At 37.7% G+C, this 26,737-nt stretch overlaps 3 protein-coding genes across 4 annotated transcripts in view; 2 read left to right on the top strand and 1 right to left on the bottom strand.

Moving 5' to 3' along the window:
* LOC149629062 (uncharacterized) overlaps positions 1–26,737 on the top strand; it is a 198,082-nt gene that overhangs the window by 61,609 nt on the left and 109,736 nt on the right. The window lies entirely within an intron of this gene.
* LOC149629065 (uncharacterized) lies at positions 9,774–15,445 on the top strand. Its single transcript, XM_089851752.1, has 4 exons — positions 9,774–10,098; positions 14,033–14,213; positions 14,278–14,505; positions 15,160–15,445. The coding sequence occupies exons 3-4, from the start codon at positions 14,318–14,320 to the stop codon at positions 15,371–15,373; spliced, it is 402 nt and encodes a 133-aa protein (XP_089707878.1). The 5' UTR covers positions 9,774–10,098; positions 14,033–14,213; positions 14,278–14,317; the 3' UTR covers positions 15,374–15,445.
* On the bottom strand, positions 18,247–25,089 carry LOC149629064 (uncharacterized). Its single transcript, XM_089852031.1, has 3 exons — positions 24,747–25,089; positions 24,175–24,612; positions 18,247–22,662 (listed from the first exon to the last, which is right to left on the bottom strand). The coding sequence occupies exon 3, from the start codon at positions 21,475–21,477 to the stop codon at positions 18,247–18,249; it is 3,231 nt and encodes a 1,076-aa protein (XP_089708157.1). The 5' UTR covers positions 21,478–22,662; positions 24,175–24,612; positions 24,747–25,089.

Raw genomic sequence — 26,737 nt, 5'->3', positions numbered from 1 at the left:
AATATGGTCAATATAAAATCGTAAATAAACAACAAGCTTTAAGCTTTTTCTTTTCTAAAGCTTTTTATAGAAATGCCGATACAGCTGCTTACCACAATGCATTAGCTCCTTGAACACTATATCGCCGCCTCCTTATGGAGTTTCTGCGCCTCATAGCACGTCCAACAGGATCTAATTCATTTAGTCTTTCTCGGATGCGCCATCTTGGTACACGAATACCTTGTGATCGGAGGCCCCCGATCACATATGTTACTCCAATATTTGGGTTTGTCGTTAATATGGTTGAAATGTGCTGATCCAGTTGTTCATTGGATATCTCAACATTTTCGTTGTTAATTGACAACAGTTCTCGGTGGCGAAATAAAGTTCTTACGTTTAAGCCCAGAAATGATGCAGTTCTTCCCCAGTTGAATCCAAGGTCGTTCCTACAATACAATATTTCTTCCCTAGTCACTTGATAAAGCGGCCTTCCAACACTTCCATCGTGTATAACGGGACACACATATGGATCGTCTTCCGCGGCTTCCACAGACAACACTTCCTCTAGTTGATTAACAAGAACAGCCAAAGTCTCGTAAATGTTATTAATATGAGCAGCTATTGATTCAAATTCATTTGTCACACGATCTGGGTCTGCAAGAGCGTTATTTTCTAGAACGGTTATAATCGCTGATAATATGCCGCAATGACCCTGCAACCTCCTGTGATAGATTTCCAATAGATTTAAATCGGAACTATAACGATTTCTTGCAGCCTCTTCAAAACAGTGACGTAGCTCATTGAGATATTCTTGAACTTCATTCGCAAAAATATTGTGCAATAGAGTTACGAAAGTTAAAATATAAATGAAAGGTTTCATTTTAATAGATGAAGTCAACGGAGTTCTTAAATCTTCAACCGAATGTCATTTAGCGATCTTCTATTTCGAGCTATGTTCGTTTTAAGGTTGAACTAAAACTATGCATTTCAACAGGGGTGAAGGATTAGGGGAACTCTATTGTGGGGACATTTGACTTACGAGAGAGAGCGACCAAAGACTGGAGGGCCGACATTTCCCTACTGGGCAAAATGAAGGGCTCTACCTGGTGGTAGACAAGCGAACTACTCCATTCTTAAATTATTGATATCCGTTTTTAAATTATTGATATCCGTTCTTAAATTATTGATATCCGTTCTTAAATTATTGATATCCGTTTTAAATTATTGATATCCGTTTTAAATTATTGATATCCGTTCTTAAATTATTGATATCCGTTCTTAAATTATTGATATCCGTTTTAAATTATTGATATCTGTTCTTAAATTATTGATATCCGTTTTAAATTATTGATATCCGTTTTAAATTATTGATATCCGTTTTAAATTATTGATATCCGTTTTAAATTATTGATATCCGTTCTTAAATTATTGATATCCGTTCTTAAATTATTGATATCCGTTTTAAATTATTGATATCCGTTTTAAATTATTGATATCCGTTTTAAATTATTGATATCCGTTTAAAATTATTGATATCCGTTTTAAATTATTGATATCCGTTCTTAAATTATTGATATCCGTTCTTAAATTATTGATGTCCGTTCTTAAATTATTGATATCCAGTTTATTTGAATTTTGTCCGAAACGGCGCCCCATATAACATAACAGTAATGTTTTGGAAAAGGCATATTATTTGAGAAGTCAATGAAGCTAAACAGAAATATTTTGGAAAAGGCCTAACATTGTTAAATGATTTATAAAATATTACTAACCTAACCTAACCAAACCTAACCGAACATAACCCAACCTAACCTAAAAAACCAAAATAAAATACCCCAGCTATAACATCCAATTTGTAACTCAACCTAACATAACTATATTTCTCGTTGTGAAATCCTTAATACTGCTGAATTTTAAATTCGCCTTCTAAATTCAGCACCTGCAAGGATATTTTATTCCATTATTATCGATTATTCAGAATTATACTTATAATTCGATTTTAGTAAACTCACCTTCCTGATGAAGATTCGAAGGAAGATTTTCTGCGTGACGATTCGACGCTTTACCACTAGACCACTGTGGGACGCAGACCACTTCGAAATCAAATAAACTAATATACTAGCTTGGAACTTTCGGTTGAAGGGAATTCGTTCCAATAGGATTCGATTGAATAGGAAAATATTCCAATTTAATAGAAAACCGCCATTGGGCTAGATTTTAAAATACTGGCTAGAAATTTTCGGACGAATGGGATTCGTTCCGTTCCAATGGTATTCGGTTGAATGGGTAGACTCCGGTAATACGGCTTAAATACCAGCTATCGGTAATCCGGCTAAATTACCAACCGTCGGTAATCCGGCTGAATTTCCAGCCGTCGGTAATTCGGCTAAATTACCAACCGTCGGTAATCCGGATAAATTACCAGCCGTCGGTAATCCGGCTAAACCACCCTTAGCAACTTTATTTTTTTATAAAATAAACTAATTAATGGATCGCTTTGAAATTTAAACCACATATTGAGGGCCCGAATTATAGTTCTGTGGAAATTTTTCAAAACAGTTAATACAATACAAAAAAAAACTACATCCAAACAAAAAAACCCTCCTTATACATTAAGAGCAGTATGAAGTCTTATCTAAGAGAAATACCGCTCAGGTTAACGGTAATAGTTAGTATAGGGCGCTGTCGGTTAGCTGTGGCATAGGGGCTAGCCACCACCCCTCTATGCATTGTAAAGGCGTTAGATAAGTGGCAATAAGTCGCAAGATGACTTGGTCCAATTAGCTAGCTGAACTTATAATTTCAAAACTGATGCCGTCCTCAATACGTAGGGATAGTATTTACTCGACCCCCAAGATTTCAAAATGGTTGGATGGGGAACTCAATGCGCCCCCAACAAGCTTAGCGCCCGGGGGCCAGTGTCCCCTCAGCCCCCCTTTAATCCGGCTCTGAAGCTAGATTACCAATTACAAGTAATAAAGCTAGACCACCGATCAAGCTAGATTATCGATTACAGGTAATTAAGCTAGATTACCGATTACAGGTCATTAAGCTAGATTACCGATTACAGGTAATTAATCCAGATTACCAATTACAGGTAATTAAGCTAGATTACCGATTACAGGTAATTAATCCAGATTACCAATTACAGGTAATTAAGCTAGATTACCGATTACAGGTAATTAAGCTAGATTACCAATTACAGGTAATTAAGCTAGATTACCGATTACAGGTAATTAAGCTAGATTACCAATTACAGGTAATTAAGCTAGATTACCGATTACAGGTAATTAAGCTAGATTACCGATTACAGGTAATTAAGCTAGATTACCGATTACAGGTAAATAAGCTAGATTACCAATTACAGGTAATTAATCCAGATTACCAATTACAGGTAATTAAGCTAGATTACCGATTACAGGTAATTGAGCTAGATAAGCGATTACAGGTAATTTAGCTATATTACCGATTACAGGTAATTAAACTAAATTACCGATTACAGGTAAATAAGCTAGATTACAGGTTACCGATTACAGGTAAACAAGCTAGATTACAGGTTACCGATTACAGGTAAATAAGCTAGATTACAGGTTACCGGTTACAGGTAATTAAGCTAAATTACCGATTACAGGTAAATAAGCTAGATTACAGGTTACCGATTACAGGTAAATAAGCTAGATTACAGGTTACCGATTACAGGTAAATAAGCTAGATTACAGGTTACCGGTTACAGGTAAATAAGCTAGATTACAGGTTACCGGTTACAGGTAATTAAGCTAGATTACCGATTACAGGTCATTAAGCTAGATTACCGATTACAGGTCATTAAGCTAGATTACCGATTACAGGTAAATAAGCTAGATTACAGATTACCGATTACAGGTAATTAAGCTAGATTAGCGGTTACAGGTAAATAAGCTAGATTACAGGTAATTAAGCTAGATTACCGGTAATTAAGCTAGATTACCGGTTACAGGTAAATAAGCTAGATTACAGGATACCGGTTACAGGTAATTAAGCTAGATTACCGATTACAGGTCATTAAGCTAGATTGCCGATTACAGGTAAATAAGCTAGATTACTGATTACAGGTAAATAAGCTAGATTACCGATTACAGGTAAATAAGCTAGATTACCGATTACAGGTAAATAAGCTAGATTACAGATTACCGATTACAGGTAATTAAGCTAGATTAGCGGTTACAGGTAAATAAGCTAGATTACAGGTAATTAAGCTAGATTACCGGTAATTAAGCTAGATTACCGGTTACAGGTAAATAAGCTAGATTACAGGATACCGGTTACAGGTAATTAAGCTAGATTACAGGATACCGGTTACAGGTAATTAAGCTAGATTACCGATTACAGGTCATTAAGCTAGATTGCCGATTACAGGTAAATAAGCTAGATTACTGATTACAGGTAAATAAGCTAGATTACCGATTACAGGTAAATAAGCTAGATTACCGATTACAGGTAAATAAGCTAGATTACCGATTACAGGTAAATAAGCTAGATTACAGATTACCGATTACAGGTAATTAAGCTAGATTACAGATTACAGATTACCGATTACAGGTAATTAAGCTAGATTACCGGTTACAGGTAATTAAGCTAGATTACCGATTACAGGTAATTAAGCTAGATTACCGGTTACAGGTAATTAAGCTAGATTACCGATTACAGGTAAATAAGCTAGATTACAGATTACCGGTTACAGGTAATAAAGCTAGATTACCGATTACAGGTAAATAAACTAGATTACCGATTACAGGTAAATAAGCTAGATTACAGATTACCGGTTACAGGTAATAAAGCTAGATTACCGATTACAGGTAAATAAACTAGATTACCGATTACAGGTAAATAAGCTAGATTACCGATTACAGGTAAATAAGCTAGATTACCGATTACAGGTAAATAAGCTAGATTACCGATTACAAGTAAATAAGCTAGATTACAGATTACCGGTTACAGGTACTTAAGCTAGATTACCGATTACAGGAAATTAAGCTAGTTTAACGATTACAAGTCATCAAGCTAGATTACCGATTACAAGTCATCAAGCTAGATTACCGATTACAAGTAATTAAGCTAGATTACCGATTACAGGTAATTAAGCTAGATTACCGATTACAGGTAATTAAGCTAGATTACCGATTACAGGTCATTAAGCTAGATTACCGATTACAGGTCATTAAGCTAGTTTACCGATTACAAGTCATTAATCTAGTTTACCGATTACAAATAATTTAGCTAGTTTAACGATTCCAAGTAATTAAGCTAGACCACCGATTCCAAGTAATTAAGCTAGATTACCGATAAGTATATGACTTGTGTTGGTGCACAAGTCCAAGACATCCCTTGGTGCTCAGATCTATGGGATCTTTCTGTGCACGGGCCTACTTAATCTTTTTGTGGGATAACTACCGCTTGCTCTGTGATTTGCTTGTGAAAATGACAGGAAAGAAATTTGAGTTTGACAGGACGTTTATTGTCAAGTCAAGCAGTCAGACTTGAAGTTATGTAATAGATGGTTGGTTAGTTGAAAAGCTTTAACAGATATTAATAAAAACTGTCTTTGTAGACAAAGACGGGAAAAAGTAAGAAATTAATTGTCTGAAGTAACAGATATTCAATATTCACATGATTATGAAACATCAATTATTTGAAAAAATTCTTATCTTAGTTTTTTTCACCAAAATTTCATTTGCGAAAAATATTTTTCAACATTATTTACCCTAGTATTTTGCTCTCAATATTAGCTCTAGAAGAAGGCATCTTCAAGAATTCTTTAAGGGATACAAGCTTGATACTCCGTTTTACTTTCGACTGACATGGTCTTTAAGAAGGTTCAAATACTTGCATATCTGAAATAATTGAGATTTATGAGTTTAATTTTTACATTATTAAATGGGAAATATTGCAAAGCAGAAAGTAACATAGGCAGTTTGATTGTGATGTAGATATTAGTGTTGAAAAGATCTGTACATTGATCGTGATCTTTTGAGAGCTATACATTACGTGAATTTTTGAAACTTCGAAAAGTATCAAATTAACTAACAGTTTTTGTTTTGATACTGTTTTTACTTTATCAGCTATACAGGGTGTTTCTGATAAGTCTGCCATAAATCAAGGGGCGTGTTCTTTGGGTCAAACTGAGTGGAAAGTGTCAAAGAACATGGGGTGTACAAGAATTTGCAACGAAGATATGGCCCCCCAAACATTGGCCCCTAAAACAAGAAAATATTCGAAAATGTAGACTAAAACAAATTCAGCCTTATCAACTTGTTTAGAAATATGAGACAATTTCAATAGTTTCCCTCTAACATCGTTATTGAACTTTCACCTGGCAGAAGTGTATTAAATGAGTAGAAGTATGCCTACTCTAGTAAAGTAAATTCAAAGTTTCATGGTACCTTTCGGTTGGTATTACTTTTATTCTTAACAAGTTAACATGGACGTTACAGGTATTGTTCAAAATGTCCACCAACGGCGTTAAGACAAACATGAACCCGTCTTTCGAAAGATTCTTGGACATGTTGGAAGATTCCTGGCATGTTCCTGATTGTTTGACAACCTTCAATAATTCGTCTTCGCAAGTCTTCCTCATCACGGACTTCATTCTTGTACACGATGTCTTTGAGATGACCCCAAAGATAGAAATCGCACGGATTTAAATCCGGAGATCTGGCTGGCCACGCAACTGGTCCTCAACGCCCAATCCACCTCAAATTAAACGTAGCATTAAGATGTTCTCTAACTGCACGGCTGAAATGTGGGGGTGCCCCGTCGTGCATAAACCACATGTCACGAAGTTATGCTAACGGTATGTCCTCGAGTAGTTCAGGTAAAGTGTCTCTTAAGAACGTGAGATATGCTTCACCATTTAGTCTGGGTGGAAGAAAATGCGGACCTAGTAAATGATTACCGACAATGCCGCACCATACGTTTAAAGAAAATTGCTGTTGGTGACTTCTAACACTAGTTGCGTGTGGGTTTAATTGGCGCCATTCGTGGTGGTTGTGATAGTTCAGAATTCCATCCCGGGAAAAATGTGCCTCGTCGGTTACTAAAAGGACCCGTGGAAATTGATTGTCCTCTACTCTGGCCAAAAACCACTCGCAAAAGTCGATGCGTCTTGGATAATCTGCCGGGTTAAGAGCTTGCACCTTTTGAATATGATACGGGTGAAACTGATGTCCGCGGAGAATTCGCCAGACCAAAACGTGATTAACATGTAATTGTCGTCCAACTTGTCTGGTACTTGTCGAGGGGTCCTCATCGAACATGGCAAGGACGTCTTCCTCGATTTCCTCCATGTCTTCTGGAATGTCTCGCTCTCGAACGTTGTTGGGTTGTACTTGTCCGATGTCCCTCAAGCGCCTGTCAACAGCCTCGAACGTACGACGATTTGGTATGCGTCGTTGCGGAAATTGTTCCTGGTATCGCCGCTGTGATTCCACTGAATTGCCCTGCGCCAGTCCATACATGAGATGCATGTCTGCATATTCTGCATTGGTATACGCCATACTGTACTACCACACGTTCGTTCGAAGTGATACTGTGACGTTATCAACAACATCGCGTTACTTTATAGCAAACCACCGTTTAGTTTTTACGTTTGCGTCATGACTGTCAGCATTGTTTTTTATTCACAAACGTAAACAATAAACGGTGGTTTGCTAAAAAGTCTTTGGGGTCATCTCAAAGATTTTTTTGACATCGTGTACAAGAATGAAGTCCGTGAATAAAAAACAATGCTGACAGTCATGACGCAAACGTAAAAACTAAACGGTGGTTTGCTATAAAGTAACGCGATGTTGTTGATAACGTCACAGTATCACTTCGAACGAACGTGTGGTAGTACAGTATGGCGTATACCAATGCAGAATATGCAGACATGCATCTCATGTATGGACTGGCGCAGGGCAATTCAGTGGAAGCACAGCGGCGATACCAGGAACAATTTCCGCAACGACGCATACCAAATCGTCGTACGTTCGAGGCTGTTGACAGGCGCTTGAGGGACATCGGACAAGTACAACCCAACAACGTTCGAGAGCGAGACATTCCAGAAGACATGGAGGAAATCGAGGAAGACGTCCTTGCCATGTTCGATGAGGACCCCTCGACAAGTACCAGACAAGTTGGACGACAATTACATGTTAATCACGTTTTGGTCTGGCGAATTCTCCGCGGACATCAGTTTCACCCGTATCATATTCAAAAGGTGCAAGCTCTTAACCCGGCAGATTATCCAAGACGCATCGACTTTTGCGAGTGGTTTTTGGCCAGAGTAGAGGACAATCAATTTCCACGGGTCCTTTTAGTAACCGACGAGGCACATTTTTCCCGGGATGGAATTCTGAACTATCACAACCACCACGAATGGCGCCAATTAAACCCACACGCAACTAGTGTTAGAAGTCACCAACAGCAATTTTCTTTAAACGTATGGTGCGGCATTGTCGGTAATCATTTACTAGGTCCGCATTTTCTTCCACCCAGACTAAATGGTGAAGCATATCTCACGTTCTTAAGAGACACTTTACCTGAACTACTCGAGGACATACCGTTAGCATTACTTCGTGACATGTGGTTTATGCACGACGGGGCACCCCCACATTTCAGCCGTGCAGTTAGAGAACATCTTAATGCTACGTTTAATTTGAGGTGGATTGGGCGTGGAGGACCAGTTGCGTGGCCAGCCAGATCTCCGGATTTAAATCCGTGCGATTTCTATCTTTGGGGTCATCTCAAAGACATCGTGTACAAGAATGAAGTCCGTGATGAGGAAGACTTGCGAAGACGAATTATTGAAGGTTGTCAAACAATCAGGAACATGCCAGGAATCTTCCAACATGTCCAAGAATCTTTCGAAAGACGGGTTCATGTTTGTCTTAACGCCGTTGGTGGACATTTTGAACAATACCTGTAACGTCCATGTTAACTTGTTAAGAATAAAAGTAATACCAACCGAAAGGTACCATGAAACTTTGAATTTACTTTACTAGAGTAGGCATACTTCTACTCATTTAATACACTTCTGCCAGGTGAAAGTTCAATAACGATGTTAGAGGGAAACTATTGAAATTGTCTCATATTTCTAAACAAGTTGATAAGGCTGAATTTGTTTTAGTCTACATTTTCGAATATTTTCTTGTTTTAGGGGCCAATGTTTGGGGGGCCATATCTTCGTTGCAAATTCTTGTACACCCCATGTTCTTTGACACTTTCCACTCAGTTTGACCCAAAGAACACGCCCCTTGATTTATGGCAGACTTATCAGAAACACCCTGTATACGTTTTTCTGCCCATTTTATTCCCCTTATTAGGGCTCGATCAACCTAGTTGTAAATATTTGAGAGAAAATAAATGCAAAACGAGTATTATTTTTAAAATGATATATGTGTCATATTAAAATATTTTTACTAAAGTAATTGTGGTGAAAAAAAATAAGATAAGAATTTCTTCAAATTATTCATGTTTTATAATCATGCGTTCAAAAGTGAAAATTGAGTATCTGTTACTTCAGGAAATTAATTTTCTACACTTATCTCTTACTTTTTCCCGTCTTTGTCTACAAAGACAGTTCTTATTAATAATAACATAAGTTTATAAGATATGTTCCATAAGTATGTCACTACCTCTACTTCATAATGCTAGAGGTTTAATGAGAGCTAGTCCAAGAACGACGCGAGAATTGACTACACTCGGTTTTGCAGTCCATCCTCCTATTTAGTCTATACTAAGTCTTTGACAGTGCCTCACCAGGTGGGGCTTTACGAGAATCTATAACTTTTCGCCTACGTCACTTCATGACAAGCTCTCATTAACGAGTGACACACTTATGTAACATAGCTTATAAACTTATGATAATAAAAATGGTGGCATAAGGCAAAGCTACGTTCAATTTGCAAAGTACCTATACACTTATAATTATTGCTGATAAGCATATTAATTCCTCGTTACAGATTTGGATTGGTTTGGCTTGCGTACTGGTTGTATTGACGGCGATTGACATAATTCACATATGGGTGAAGGGAATTCAAAAATCAATTTGGTCTGTCGCCTCCGAGAGACTCGTACTATATTTTGGAGCTATTTTGGGAAAAGGTAAAAATCCGTCATAATATCTAGAACTATAAGTGTGTGTCCTTCCATGGGATCGAGCATGAGATTACAAAAAAATATCAAACACCGTGAAATTAAAACAAGTCACGTCAAATAAATATAAAAATCGTATAAGTCATTCAAATAATTTCCAAAACCTTCAAATCCCATAAATCGAATCCAAATCATCGTAAAATTCGTGAAAATCACTCTCAAATCTTTCTAATCGACATTTTTCACGTTTTTGGTGGCCCGTACCTTCGAAACTAAAAGTTGTATACCCCATGTTCTTGACACTTTTCACTCACCCAAAAAACGCACCCTTTAATTTGTGAAACGCTTATCAGAAACACCCTGTATAGTATACAGTAAATTAGACGAAATTTTTCATGAAATATGGGTGTGTTGTATGCGAGACAAACAGCCAACAGGGAAAAACAAGAAATGAAGAATATACAAGTTGGGAAAACCAAAATATTACCTCTCCGAGTCAAGACGACTACTTACAAACTTATTTACCCAGATATGGAAATGTTTCTTAAGTTAAAATTTGTGAAATATTACAGCTGTATACAAAGCATAGCAAATATACTGTAAATCAGACGACATTTTACATCCAATAATGATATACTTGTACACATTAAAATCATCCGATGGGGGAAAAACGGGTCATCGGCGTTTTATAAATGACGCTAGCGCAATAAAGCGTGCAAGGTACCAAGGCTTAACAAAAATTGTAGGATAACATATTTATAGAGATAGATAACAACTTTTATAATTAAAATTAGAAACTAACATATCTCTTAAAATTCTCGCGTGATCAACTGGTTTCACGCCAATTAAATAGCTATAGTCCCATAGAGCTATTTGTATTAATTCCTCCATGGTTTTTTCGCCAAGCTGAGAACTACGCGTTTTACGTCACGTTATCAAAAAAGCAGACTATTTTCTTTGAAGACCGCGCTAGCTCAGCGCTAAGCACCGTGACGTCAAAATTCAAAAACAAAATCCCTGGGCCGCGTTCAGCAACGCGAGGCTCTGCTGAACGCGACCCAGATTTCCACCATGCTTATAAATCTAAGCCTAATTATTTAAAAGTGTATTTAACTTTCGGCTCACTCTGAACCGTTAATGTCTCTGCATTACAGAAACGAAAACCAAACCCAAACCCAAACTTTTACTTTTTGGTTCACTAGGCCTATTGACAAATAAGAGTTCATTTGACCAACATAGCAGCGTTGTGCTTGTATTCACTACGATTTTAGAAAGGATTATGTTATAAACAGATGTAGTATAGCTTAAGTAATATATAAACATCCATTTTAAATAATAATATTAAAAAAAATCTTTGGAATATCAAAATGAAATAGAGCTTTAAAGCTACAAAAGTACTAAATGCATCATAATTACGAAAAATATTTCCACATATTCAGTTTATATTAAGGATAAAGAGAATATTATGGTTGTGTTGGATTTCTTTACACATCAAAACAAAACGAACTTCTAACGCAGCGCACTACTGTAACAACGGACGGACACATACAGACAAAAACATAGACTGCTTTTAACTCTTTCCGTATTAATTTTGAATTGAGAAACAAGATTATCTTAAATATTAAAATAAATATAATTAATATTTAATATTTTCTTCGTTAGTTATTCGCCTAATTGAACGTTACATCGTTTTAAAAAAGAACAATTAAACATTCTTGAGAGACTTGACTAATATTGGCGTTTGAAATGAAGCATACGCCGGTTGCTTCGCCTTACTAAAATAGGTAGTATATAAGGGTTTCGAATCGCAGCCATGGATAAGAACAGCGCAATTGCGTGAACCTTTGGTGGAAGCCCCACCTTAGGGAGGCCGGACGTTTCTCGTAACCCTGGCCGATCGCCGCGTATGTCTTAACCTTAACGATGATGATGGAGTAGAAGCCAGGTGTGCAGACTGGTGTCCATGTGGGATGGACAAAAACAATGACCAGAAGATGGTGGTGTGTAGAAACCAGTGTGTACAGACTGGTGTCCATGTGGGATGGACAAAAACAAAGACCAGAAGATGGTGGTGTTAGAAGCCAGGTGTACAGACTGGTGTCCATGTGGGGTGGACAAAGAGCAGATGACGGTGGTGATTAGAAGCCAGTGTGGACAGACTGGTGTCCATGTGTGATGGACAAAGACCACAAGAGGGTGGGGATTAGAAGCCAGTGTGTACAGACTGGTGTCCATGTGTGATGGACAAAGACCACAAGAGGGTGGGGATTAGAAGCCAGTGTGTACAGACTGGTGTCCATGTGGGATGGACAAAGAGCAGCAGATGATTGTGATTAGAAGCCAGTGTGTACAGACTGGTGTCCATGTGGGATGGACAAAGACCAGAGGCTGGTGATGTTAGACAGGCAATGGAGTAATAGCCTGTAAGTGTAATACAATTTTCGAAATTTCCGGAAATTGAGAACACGTTTGCTCCGATTTGCAAACTGCGAACGCGGTCACGTGGGTGTAACAACAGACAGACACACACACACACACACCCACACACACACACACACACAGACACGTCGAAATTAGAACCTCTCCGTGACATACGTCACTCGGAGAGGTAAAAATTTGGCGAGATTAGCCTAAGGGCACAATTGTGTACTCCTCAACTATATGTTCAAAGCTACATTCGCAAATGGGATGGCGTCTAAACACTATCCACCTCAACGAGTTTCTTAGTTTGCCAGCATGACTGTTAACGTTACGTAATACCAGAAGGGGATAATAGAAGAAGGATGCCACTCTGTATCATCTTAATACATTAGTTATGTGACGTCATTCTTCTCAGGCTCACCCTTTTTGTTTGCTCTCCCTCTCATCAAACTACAGATGGGTATCGCACAGTAAAGTGAATTCTATAACTGTTGGTACTAAGTCCTCAGCAATCAACTCCCTAACCTCGTCTTGGGGTGAGACAAAAATCCACAAGTGTTTCTTGCCAAATAGTTTAACACAAATAGACTAATGATGAGGGAACTATTTTTCGCAGTATGTGTTTCGGTTTAGTAACCTTGCTCCAAATGCTCCGATGTTGGGAAGAATGACGTTACACTTACCCCGCTTTGTGGAACACTTCTCTCGAAGAGAAGTATTACATACTTCAGTTAATACCAAAGCAGATTTGTGGCTAGACGCACTGAAGTAAACTGGAACAAAAGAGAATGAAAACTGAGTGTTCATTTTCTGTCCACTGCCAGGGAGGTGAGAAGCGAGAGAGAGAGTATTAATGTGAATAGGAAGGTTGGTTCACTTCGCGGCTAAACTCGTCGGTCGTGACTCAGTCACTAGACACGTGCTCCGCGCTCATGCGTAAAATTCAAAAACCGGATTTGAATTGGAACGTCTGAAAATGGGAGGCAACGGCACTCGCACGTGCGCGTGCGCGTTAGCTAGAATCGAGGGAGAGAGATAAATATTCCTACTCTACCATTTTCCCCTGCCATTTAAATTACTGATTCTTTAACATTAGAGCAACAGTCTCTCTCACCTCCCTGCCACTACTAATAGATAAAACTTCAACAGATACCGGTTTTTTGCATCTCGTAGTCTCAAAATCAAGGTTTTGGGTATATACAAATGTAGTATAGCTTAATTAATGCGTAAACACTCAATTCAAATATTAATGTAAAATGATGTTCTTTTTATTAGATATTTATAGTTTTTAAAAATTAATTTAGAGGTGCCCCTAATTAGTCGTCATTTCCTTGACTTCCTCATCGGGTAGGAAACACGAATATAATTGTATATTTACTGGAACTACTCATTTCAAGTTCACCAGAGCGATGCGCGGATGGATCAAATTTGTTTACTTGATTTGACGAAAGAAAAAAAAAACAAACAAACAACATAAAATGAGATGACTTTTGTGTACGTATCTTAATATCTGTTCCTGTAGGTTTCGATATTTCTCCATCATTGGCGATTCGCTTCAGCGTTGGAGCCTTTCTTTTGATAGTTGTGGTTTTCTTCACTTTGTTCACCGGAATCTTGAGAGCCAGTTACTCATCTCAGAAGAGAGAAAACATTAACGGTGCTCGAGATATATGTAATTTGTAATAGATGAGCTTTGCCAATCGGTAAAAGATTTTGAACACTTTCATTTTATGTGTGTTCACTCTGTTCTAACTCCAATGATTACAGACTGACGAGGAACTGAGAATTCTCTGCGGTTTAAAAAGGGATGATTTTAAACATAAAAAAGCATAGGGTTTTGGTTAACGATTTATTGATATTTGAAGTTGAAGCAGAAAATGAGCCAGCTGATCGATCTGATTATCACGTTGGTTCGTCGAACTACTTGTGCACACCCAGAATGTTCATGAGAAAAGAAAACATAAATCCGGAAGCAGTCAAATTGATCGATCGAAGGTTCGTTGATTATCCTAGTTCCGCCATAATCCTTGTGATCATGCTTCTCATTGCACTTTGATGCGTTGATTCACTTTTTCACAAAAAATTGAAAATCCGAATGCGACATGTTGGCGTTTATTTTTTAAAAATTAATGAAAAACATTTAAATACATAAACAAATGAACATATGATTAGAAGTGACCTCTAATTGCATCTTTATTTCTGTGATATTTCTCCGAGAGTGAAACTCAAACCTTCCACCCACTATCGATTGAGATACCCTGTACATCCCCGGTTTCTCCTTTCCATCAAAACTTGTAGAGGTAACGGTAATAGTTAGTATAGGTCGCCGTAGGTTAGCTGTGGCATAGGGACTAGCTACCACCCCTCTGTGCATTGTAAAGGGACCCACCTGTAAACAAGCCACAGGCTTAGTGTGGAAATCCCTTCATAGACAAAGCTTAGAATAGATTAAAGATGAAAAAGTTGTCCATGCATATTTTACCAGCCTAGAATTGTCTTTTGCACAACCCATTTATGTTGCATTTCTTAGTTGGTTAGCTTTTTAGTTACAGTTAAATTTTCTAAGCCTATTCTTTAAGTGGAATATAGTTTCAAAGTTCTTTATTCTATTGATTAGTAAAATCGAATTACGACCCATTCACTATGTAGATTGAGGACTTTCGTGGAAACCGGACAGGATATACCATATCAACGCAAAATAGAAAGAAATTGGCGTCGACAAACAGTGAAGACTGAAAATGAGTTACACGCAATCACTTTGAAGGACCTTGGAGCGAAGTTTGTACTGTGGGCTGTAATGCTGGGATTCGCTTCTTTCGTTTTCGTCGTCGAAGTACTGTCAATGATCAAAGATCTTTACTAGTGAGCGTCATAGGATGAAACGAAATTTATAAGATTGAAAGCAGGTATTGAAAGTTTTACGTGAGGCTTTGCAGTTATTGCAATTGCCATTAAAAGTAGTTCAAAAATTAAAAATTGATATTTACCAAACAGAGTTAATGTAAAAACGCTTTATATCATTTCTGTATGTCCTGTCCACCGAAACTTAATCTTAAATTATAACAACATTGTCAGATGAAATTTAATCTATATTTATTTTAAATTCCCACTTTTGTAAAATATGTTTACCTCTCGGAATGAGGATTATATCACCAAAAAATACAGCTTGGCGTCTATGTTTAAGAGACCTCCGTGCAATAGTGGTCAGTAAATGTGTGGATAGCTTACGTCGTGAGATATATATGTTCCGAATTTTTGTGAAAAGTAAATTAGGTCCAGTAATTGGAAACACCTTCGTTTCGATTTGTAAACTGCAAACACGGTCACGACCAGACAGCCAGAGATACGTCCACCGTAATACCTCTCCGTGACGTCATCGTCATCGGAGAAGTAAAGACCGACAATTTCTACACATTTAAGAGTAGAATAATTCTTTTTAAAGCGCGGCGAACGATTAATGTTAGCAGTGATTTGTTTATCCATACACAACACTTTAAATACAAACACAAGTAAAATAATCATGGAATATGTACTAAGTAGTTTAAGCTGTACCCTTATTGCGAAATGTAAAATATTATCGCTTGTATTTTGCATCTCAATAATACGTTCAATAAATTTTAAGTCTGTCGCACTGTAGTTTTGGTTGTTGATTTCCTATATTATGAAAACCATCTTTCTCTATCCTAATTGAGTCACATGACAAACTTCAATTGTCATTTATCTTAAATCGACTTATTTTCTATGGCGTTGACTGTTTTGAAAAATGTGTTTACAATTTCAAAAAGATCTTTCGAATAATTTGTTGATAAAAATAAAGTTGCTAAGGCGGTTTTCATTTGCATAAAAATAATCACCAGTTTGGTCGAAAAACGGCAAATGTTTGCCGTGATAGACAATATTCCTCGTTGATTTTATAAAAACTTTACCTTTGTTAGGTCTTAAATCGATTTTAAATTAAAGTTCCAGCTTTAGATTGGTGCAGGGAGCATTGTGCTCACTGATTGGTGCCTTTTGGAGTTTCTTCAAAATATTTAATTTTAGGCATTACTTTTTGTACACGTAAGTGCTTACTTTGACTTAACGTCGTTCGTTTTACAAGAATATTGTGTAAAAACGTAAAGGCTTTAGCCTATAAAATAATAAAAAATTAGTAAACCTATTAAGGAGCAAATTAAAAAACTAAAATGTGCTGAACTAAAATGTCATTCGTGGTTAAAAAAGAAAACGATAACAACATTAATTACTTTATACTGATAAGACTTTAAGAATTGACAAGAAAAAACAAATTTAATACCTACGGAGAAGGGGGCGTTGTCTTGTTCACGACGGAAAAATGATTTATAAAATCAGTCAAGTTTTAGAAGCCATGAAAGCAACTACTACCTTTAAGAATTTTGGAAATGGGGTAAATAGGAGTTAAAAATGGGGTAAACAGAGGTTTGAAATGTTGAAAAGATGGGGTTGAAATAGGGTAAAGAGAGATTTGTATAGGGGTTTGAAATGGTGTAAATATGCATGGTTTTGAAATGGGGTAAATAGGCACTAGAAATGGGGTAAATAGGCACTAGAAATGGGGTAAATAGGGGTTTGAAATGGGTTAAATAGGGGTTTGAAATGGGTTAAATAGGGGTTTGAAATGGGGTAAACAGGGGTTTGAAACGGGGTAAATAGGGGTTTGAAATGGGGAAAGTAGGGGTTTGAAATGGGGTAGATACTTAGGAGTTTGAAATGTGGTAAATAGGGGTTTGAAATGTGGTAAATAGGGGTTTGAAATGGGGTAAATGGGGGTTTGAGCTGAGCCGAGCTTTTATAAACCTCGCTCAGCTCGGCTCGTAAACAGTCCTAGGTAAATATAGGTTTGAAATAGTGTAAATAAGTGTTTCAAATGGGTTAATAGGTCATTAAATTGATAGAATAGAGGTTGGAAATGGGCTAAATAGAGATAGAGGTTTCAATTTTGTAAATTAGAGTTTGAAAAAAATGCAAATAGGGGTATAGAAAATCCTTATAGTTTTGGTTGGGATTTCTAGGGTAATTTTTATGCTCTTGGGAGAGACTTAATTATTTAATAAACGTACCGACTGAAAAATACGTTTAATTTGTTTTGTTTAATTATTTTAAAATTTTTCTAAGTATTTTTCTCCATTTGGGAGAGGGTTGAGAAAAACTCGAGAGCCTATCCTTTTTCGTTGACTCTTGCAAGCATTCTGGTTTATTTTTTCAAAAACTTTTACAATCTCGGTCCCGGACCGTACAAAAGGTTTTTTATATAGCTAGAGAGCGTGGCCCAGGGGATTACCGAGTGACCACCCATTTTTTTCCGTGACGTCGAAGATGTTTATCTTACACGTGCGTCACTGGCAAATCCCTGGACCCCAACTCTCTTGCTTCACAAAGGTATTTTTTGAAGTTTACAGAAAAATAAAAAATAGGATTAGATACAGTATTGAGAAAAAAAGAGTTAAGTAGTTTTATTTATACAGGTGTTTTTTTTAAGATTTTAAGAGTTCGATAGTTAAGAAATAAAAAAATAAAAAATACAAAGAAATATTTGAATATTTCACACTCCCGCGAGTAATACACAGTATTACTAGGATTTTTTTTTTGCTTATTAATTTTACAATTTTAAACAATTTATACATTTTCATTTTCATCAAGCTCTAGCGCGTACAATAATTGGATTGGTCGCTTAATCTCACTACCATTACCCATTTTAACCAAACATGATCTTATTTTTTAATCTCTTCCCACCATTACTTCTTTTATTACCCCTAGCTTCCACATGTGTTTAGGTACGTGGTCCTCGTGGACAATCATGACGTCACCCACTTTAACTTGACTATGGGTTTTAGCTAATTTAACGTGGTGGGCACTTCTTAACTCTAAGAGGTACTCTTGCCTCCAACGTTTCCAGAGTCTTTCTTGGAGAGCTACCCTATATCTTAGCCTTTTGGCAAATTCGGTTTGGGTGCTAGGGTTTTTTAGAGGTTTTGAATTTTGGGGTGGCAAACATGTTAATCGTTTTCCAATTATCAAATGCGCTGGCGATAATGGTTCGGGTTCGCTAGCGTTGTTGAAAACGTATGTTATCGGTCGCGAGTTCACGACCGCCTCTGTTTCGTGTAGTATTGTCTCGACTTCCTGGTAGGTCAAAGACGCCTTTCCTAAAGTTTTTCTAAGGATAACCTTTGTTGACGTTATTAGCCTTTCATAGTGTCCTCCCCACCAGGATGCGCGTTCCACGATAAACTTCCAGTGGATTCCTTTTTTTCCAAAGAATTGTTTAACCGCGTCGCTTTTTAAATTTTCCCACATAGATTTTAAATCACTTTCGGCCTTTTTAAATGTTTTCGCGTTGTCTGAATAAATGGTCGTTGGGATACCGCGACGGGAAATCATTCTTCTCAGAGCCATGAGAAACTCGTAGGTACTTTGTGACGGTACGAGCTCTAGGTGTACCGCGCGCGTTACACTGCACGTAAATAAACAGATGTACGATTTTTCTATTTTTCCCCCGAGTTTAACCATCAAGGGACCGCCAAAGTCAATGCCAATTACCGAAAAGGGGGGTGCTTCCGTTATCCTATCCTTAGGTAACAATCCCATATCCGTGTCGCAAGGCTTAGCGTTGAACTTTTTACATTTGTAACAGCTTGTTACTATATGTTTTGCTAATTGCCTTCCAGCAATTATCCAATATTTTTCACGTGATTGCGTCACAGTGGCTTGGATGCCTTCGTGATTTACTTGCTCATGGCTTCGTAACATGAGCAGGTGGGCCAATCTTTCTTTTTTGTGGAGAATAACCGGATGTTTTATGGCATAGCTGAATTCAGCCTCTTCTATTCTCCCGCCGAGACACAATAACCCTTGGTCGTTTAATCTTGGATTAAGTGACAAGATATTTGAATTTTTCGGTAGCGGTTTCTTTTCTTGAAGCGCTTTTATTTCTTCTTCATAAGATGACATTTGGACATCCTTGATTAATTTTATTTCCGCTCTTGAAATTTCATCCGCTGTTATTGGGCCGGCGTTTTTCTTTCCTTCTTTGAATCGGTACAGATAGGCTATAATTCTGATAATTTTGTCTAATGAATTATGCCTGTTCAAGTCTATGATTTCCAGAATTCCTGTTCTTTGTCTCACTCCGACTGTCATTACGACTTTTCTCCTTTCTTTCTCCACACCTTCTATTTCCGCGCCTTTCTTGTTTTCTACGGGCCACTTGGACTCGTCTTCCGTGAGCCAAGAGGGTCCGTGCCACCAAAGGGTATTTTCTTTTAAATCCTTTCCTTTGATACCACGAGTTGGCAAATCGGCCGGATTTTGTTTCCCAGGGCAGTGGGACCAATTTTGTGGATCCACTAACCCTTGTATCTCGGCTGCCCTGTTTTGAACGAAAGGTTTCCAGTTCTTGGCTGGGCTTCTTATCCAAGCCAAGCATGCTTCTGAATCCGACCACATTTTTATGGGAATTTCCTGGTTTTTAAATATCTTTGCAACGTTTCTGGCTAAACGTGCTCCAAGCAAGCAGCCCATGAGCTCCAATTTTGGTATTTCGAGCCTTTCGTCCTTTAGAGGAGCTACTCTACTCTTTGCCGTGACGAAACTGACGTCAATTTGATTGTCTGACGTCACGAACCGCAGATAAACGATGGCCGCGTATGCCTTTTTGCTGGAGTCCGTAAAACAGTGAATTTCTAGTTTTATGGTTTCATTTTCCGGTTGGAAGTAGCATCGAGGGATCTTGACTTCCATCAAATATTTAATTTCCTCGTGCCAGTTCATGAAATTTTCCCTTAGGTTTTCGGGGAGCTCTTCGTCCCATTTTAATTTTAATTCCCATAGACCTTGAAAGATTATTTTTGCCCGTATGGTATATGGCGCGAGAATCCCGATGGGATCGAAAATCTGAGCGACAGTGCTGAGGACAGTTCTTTTTGTAATTTTGTTTTCCGGCGGCATCTTGGCTAATTTTTCGAGGTCAACTGATACCGCATCGGACTTTGGGTCCCAGACGTAGCCCAGTATTTTTTGAACCTTTGGTTCCGATTCTCCGCTGAATTTGATTTTCGTGTTTGGATCCTCAGTTTCATTCTTCCATATTTCTCTTAAACTGTCGGAATTCGTTTGCCACTTCCGCAATTCCATTTTTGCGCCTGCCATAATTTTCGATGCAGATTTTGATATTTCATACGCGCTTTGGACGTCGTCCTCTCCTCCCGCGAGGTCATCGACGTACAAGCTTTCATTCAGAATTTCGAAGGCTTTTGGTTCCGTTTCCTGGTATTTGTTAATGTGGGTTTTCACGGTGGCTGCCAAAAGGTACGGGCTTGACGTGACGCCGAATGGTACCCTTGCCATGCGCATAACTTGAAATTCTTTTAGATTTAATTTTCCATCTTCTTCTCTAATCCACAAGAAACGGACCGAGTCTCTATCATCCGAGTCCAATGAAACTTGTAAGAACGCTTTGGTGATATCGGCCACTATGGCAATTTTCTTCACTCTGAATTTTAAGAGTAACTGCAGCATGTCGGGGTTCAAGTTTGGACCGCTGCTGAGACAGTCGTTGAGCGAGGGTGCTCCATGGGCGTGGCTCGATGCGTCGAAAACGACTCTTAATTTTGTAGTCAAACTTTCTAAGCGTACGACCGGCTGGTGGGGTACATAATACGTTCCAGGCTTCTTGTTTTCAGGGTCCAAAACTACTTCCGCGACACCTTGTTTGATTTGGTCGTCGATTATAGCTTTATAATCCGCGTAAAGTTCGGGTTGTTTTTCAAATTTTCGCGACAATCCCTCCATTCTTTTGGTAGCTATAGCTAAGTTGTCAGGAAGGGCTTCTTTTTTTCTTATCCACGGAAATTTTACCACGTAGCGTCCGTTTTCCTGCTTGATATCTTCCTGGAAGGCTTCTAATATTTCCATGTTGGTAGGATCACTTGGTTTTTCTGTGATTCCCATTCCTTCAAGATTCCTGCGGCCGTATTCTGCAGAAAAGTTAAGCTCCTCCTTCTGCCCTTGGCTCGCTGGTTGGACCGTCAACCATTGCCCTTGGCCTTTTAATTGGCTACGTCTACCGATGACGTTCCTTGCCTTGGCTCAGTGATTGGAGGTTCAACCGCCAAAAATAAGCCTTTGAATTCAGTTCAGTTTGAGTTTCAAGTTGAACCAAATTTCGGTGTAAGGTCAGTGTACAGTGTAAATTTGTCGCCAAAGGTCAGTGCTGCAACCTTTCACCGGAAACGTTTAAGCTATTAACGCCACCTATCATATGAACTGAATAGTAATTTCGTGGCGTCTGCTCTTTTTAATTTTAAATGACGTCAACGTATTTCAGACAGCCGCTTGTTAAGGTAACATCTTTAATGTTGAGTAAGTTATATATTTTCACGTAAATAATGTGCTTGACATATTTGTATAAAAAATAAAAACCAATTGTATTGAGTTAAGTATTAATCGTCAAATCTTTCCCTTTTTCCATGTTGTTACATTGATAACATCGAACCACAACTACCTAAGCCTAATGAAAGCATAACGTGAAGGGCACACAGATTTTTGGGCACACAGATTTTTGGGCACACAGATTTTTGTGTCAGTAATTTTATTGGTAATGGTGAAACAGTAATTTTTTCATTACTGTGTAATTTATCTTCAACTTTTGAAGTTTTAATTACATGTATATTTATATTTTCTAACATTGGTAAGATTTATTTGTAGTTATTGTATTGAATTATACATAGTAATGAAAAATGTTTAAAAAAACTGAAAAAGGCGCCGCATTCCCTCTATGAGTTGAAGGTTGTACCCGTATTGGTCATCAGTGACTTAGGTAACACGCCTGAAGAGAGGACAACGATGTGATAACATATCACAAAGCAGGTAAATGATGTCCACCGCTAACGGAGAACCCTTTCCTGAGGTGACAATGAAAGGCATTCCTCAACAATATTCCACTTGTTATAGAAGAACGTGAAGCTCTGCGTATTGCAAATTTGGTAAGTTCTCGTAATGTATTAACCACGTTATTAACATTATTTTTTGTTGCAGGTGGGTGCAAGCTTCTTGAATAGCCTTCCTCCAGTTTTTGCTGAAGATTCCTCAAAGAGCCTTCTGCTTTCCATGAACATGGTGCTCATCCCCTTGCCACTGAAGAACACAGAAATGGTCATAAGAATGGTTTCTATTCGACGTAGGGTATAATAGTCCACCTTCTGAAAATTTCATTTGGACATTTTTTTAAGATAGAGGGTTGCTGCAAAGTCAGTTAACCATTAAGAGTTACTGCGGTGTCCTTTTAATTTTATTCTTCACTTGTTATTTTTTCCATCATTCCTTGCTATTGTTTCTGCATGCATGGCCTTCCTTTATTGTTTCATTTATAAATGGGCTAAACTTTCTTATAGCTTAGTCGCTGCCTAGTAAGAAAAGCAAGAAACGCTCATAGCTTCCGCTAATGCATGTTTGGAGGCCCTACTCATGTTTGCGTCTGTTTGGCAAATAATGACTGAAAATGAAAGGGCTAGGAATGAATACGAAAAGCTAAGGTTTGAAAATAAAAGGTTTAGACTGGAAACCGAGAGCATTCAAGCCAACATCATGACTGAAGTGAATAATTGCAGCCTGAAAATAATGACTAGTTTTCTTTTTTGAAGACATGCTCAAGAGAAGTATGTTCTACTTTACTGTAGATACTTTTCTAAATGCCATGATAGGTTGTTTGAATAACGTCGCCCTGTATTTTGATTATTTTCAATGCTCAATTTGGCATGCACTTTCTTCATGACGGCGTGATCTCTCTCTGATTATTGTATTCTCCTTTGTGATGTTATAGTTCTCATTGTAGATATTCTATTAATTCCTTTTCACCAAAGTTTCTTTAATATCCAATTTGACACGTACCTTTTTTTTCATTCTCTCATTATAAATAGTTATTTTTTTCGCGTTTAATCCATTTAATTTATTACATGCGCAATTTGCGTGTATTTTATGATTTATTTCTCGCATACGTGTTAGTTTACTGTTAACTTATATTGTAATTTAGTAGACGCTTCATTTAATAAGCCAATTAAATTTATTGCATGGGTTATATGCATGCATTGAATAACTTATTAGATAGACTTCATAACATTTTTAAATTATTTGGATGTTTGTTATCATTGACTGTTATTAAAAGGGGTTGTGAGCCTGTGTGGATAGTGCTTGTCATCCTCAAAGAGCTGAGTGGAGCCAGGGAGGGGTTTAAAAAAGAAGAAAAAGTCTGTTACTGCCTTTAATGCTTTAAAACCGTTAATGGCATGTTTTTAATATGTTCACATCAGAATAATGTTGATGATGTCTAGCCTTTACTCAAGATGACATTATTTATAACCAACATGCCAGCACCCAATAAGTCCCGATATGCTCTCAAACCCAAAAATTCGGCAATTTATTTTCCACGTGTATTAAACAATACATATTTCTGACTGTCAAGAGTTCATTGCTCTTTTCTGTTGCATGATTGCAATTTACATCCTCCGAAGTCTTCATGACCACATACCTATTTTAAATATAACTTAACTATTCTATTGTCATTCATTAGACCTAATTCAGATTTACCATATTCATATTATGAGAAACAAAGGGGTGATTATACCAATTGCTGCATACTGAAATGCTTACTTTTCAAGTAACTGTTCATTGGGAAGGAGTAAATATGGTTACTGGTTATGTTTTATAAATTATGTCGATTTGCAGTTGTAAAGCACTTCCGCGACTTCCAGTGTTAGTTGCGAGGCGCAAATGGCTTGACACTCAGTCTCTGGATAAGCTTTTTCGTCAGCAGCTGGAAGATATACCTCGTCTGAGAGAGGAAAGGATAAATATTGATTAAAGGGTATGGGTGTATCTCGCTCATCAACGCACCATTCCATGAGAATATAATAAGTGCGAAATTGTTAATGCCACAAGGGCATGAACGAATCATGGAGTTGCTCTTGCGATTTCGGTCATGCTAAGTGCTCAAATAAGGCTTTAACCATTCAGTTACCACGGTCGATCAGCCCTCTCACCTTTTTACTGCAGTGACCTTTATACTGCGATCGACAGTTGCCACACAATCTGAATAAGTAATAAATAATAAAAGAAATAAATTAAATGGTGTGTTTTTATTTAAATCGGATTTTTAAGGGGGAAATTAAAGAGTTTAGTTGAATACTTCATAAATTAATTAATCCTTCATAAATTACACTCACCACTTTACTCGACACGTTGATCAACGTCGGGAGGTTGATAGAAAGTGTTGAAATGTCGTCTGCTGTAAGTGCGTTCAGCACATAGCGTTACCGAAGCAACCAGTAAAACCGGTGTTTAACCGGTAACTCATTTGTCAGTTTATGAAAAAACATTTTGAATTTGGTGTATAAATTTGATAGTTTACATCTGAGTCTGCGCGGAATTTGCACCAATCACTGAGCCAAGGCATGGAACGTCATCGGTAGACGTAGCCAATGAAAAGGCCAAGGGCAGTGGTTGACGGTCCAACCAGCGAGCCAAGGGCAGAAGGAGGAGCTTAACTTTTCTGCAGAATACGGCTGCAGGTTTATTTTTTCAAAAACTTTTACAATCTCGGTCCCGGACCGTACAAAAGGTTTTTTTTTATAGCTAGAGAGCGTGGCCCAGGGGATTACCGAGTGACCACCCATTTTTTTCCGTGACGTCGAAGATGTTTATCTTACACGTGCGTCACTGGCAAATCCCTGGACCCCAACTCTCTTGCTTCACAAAGGTATTTTTTGAAGTTTACAAAAAAATAAAAAATAGGATTAGATACAGTATTGAGAAAAAAAGAGTTAAGTAGTTTTATTTATACAGGTGTTTTTTTTAAGATTTTAAGAGTTCGATAGTTAAGAAATAAAAAAATAAAAAATAGAAAGAAATATTTGAATATTTCACAAGGGGCTTGGAGTGGGGTAAATGAAATTGAAATGGAGCGAAGAAAACAGGGCTAAAGTTAAATATCGACCCAATTATTATATTTCTCTTCCTCTCAGTACCTGCCGTAAACATAACTACTATTTTCAGTAATTAAGTGTATTTCTAATTAATACACTTAAAACGATCGCCATATCTTTCTTGGGGTAAACAAGGAGTTCATGTGTTCAATATTTATGCATAGTAATGGTTGGACTAATCTCACTAAAATCTGAAGGATGAAAAATATGTTCATAGCCCATTTCTAACCCATATAGTGAAAACAAGTTCATAAGATATGTTCCATAAGTTTGTTACTCGTTACTGAGAGTTTGTCATGAAGTGACGTAGGTGAAAAATCATAGATACGGGAAAGCGACGCCTGGTAAGGCGCTCTCAATGGCTTACTGAGAACTAAATAGGAAGATGGACTGCGAAACCGCATGAAGTCAATAGACCTTTTCACACTTAGAGCGAGGGTGAAAAGGGGGTAAAATTCTCGAGAGGTGAGCATGCGCAGAAAGAATGTTTGTTGCCAGTCGTATTTATGTAACCATTGCTTTTACCTTACTAGTTAGGCATTCGAGTTTATTTTTATAAAACAGTGTTGTATTAATGGTTGTAAAAGTATAAATAAAACTTCCTAGGTGAAATTTTATCGAATTCAATTGATAGGCGTAAAATTGGGGCAGTTTATAATATTCTACAGACCAAATTGGGTGCCAAGGCTTACGAGCGTGTTATATGCGGGTTAAAGCGGCGCTTTCGGCACGGCATCGGCGATGTCCGCCGATGAAGCGATGATCCCATACGGTCGCCGAGGCTTAATGAGTTTTAACCAACTATTATCATATCACCGTTTCCATTAGAACTTAAAAATTGTTTGTTTCTTAACATGGTTTTAATTTTACTCTCTCGGTTTAAATACCAGGCATTTTATTTTAATATTAAATTTCAAAGCGTTCTAAAACACGTCCATCGTAGTTTATTTTACACGTTAACTCCATAGAAGCGTAAAACTAATGGCAACAAACTTGCAACTGCCCATGCGCGGCCATAAGTGTGAAAAGGTCTATTCCCGCGTCAGTAGGTATCTAGCACTACAAAGTATAGGAAGTGTCATACTTATGAAAATATCCTATAAACTTATGGAGAAAGATATACTTTAGAATATGACGATCTGTCTCTCTCGGTGTAAAGAGCGAGCTCATTTGTTGATTACAGTAATGGAAATGAAATGGACCTCTCAGTGAGATTGCAAATTTCATGTAAA

Source organism: Phalangium opilio, unplaced genomic scaffold (genome assembly GCF_054372755.1).
Source record: "Phalangium opilio isolate 3A_F unplaced genomic scaffold, DU_Popi_V2 ptg000105l_1, whole genome shotgun sequence".
NCBI classification, from domain to species: Eukaryota; Metazoa; Arthropoda; class Arachnida; order Opiliones; family Phalangiidae; genus Phalangium; species Phalangium opilio.
Note: the sequence above shows the minus strand (reverse complement) of the source record. Positions and strands in the feature narration are given on the sequence as shown.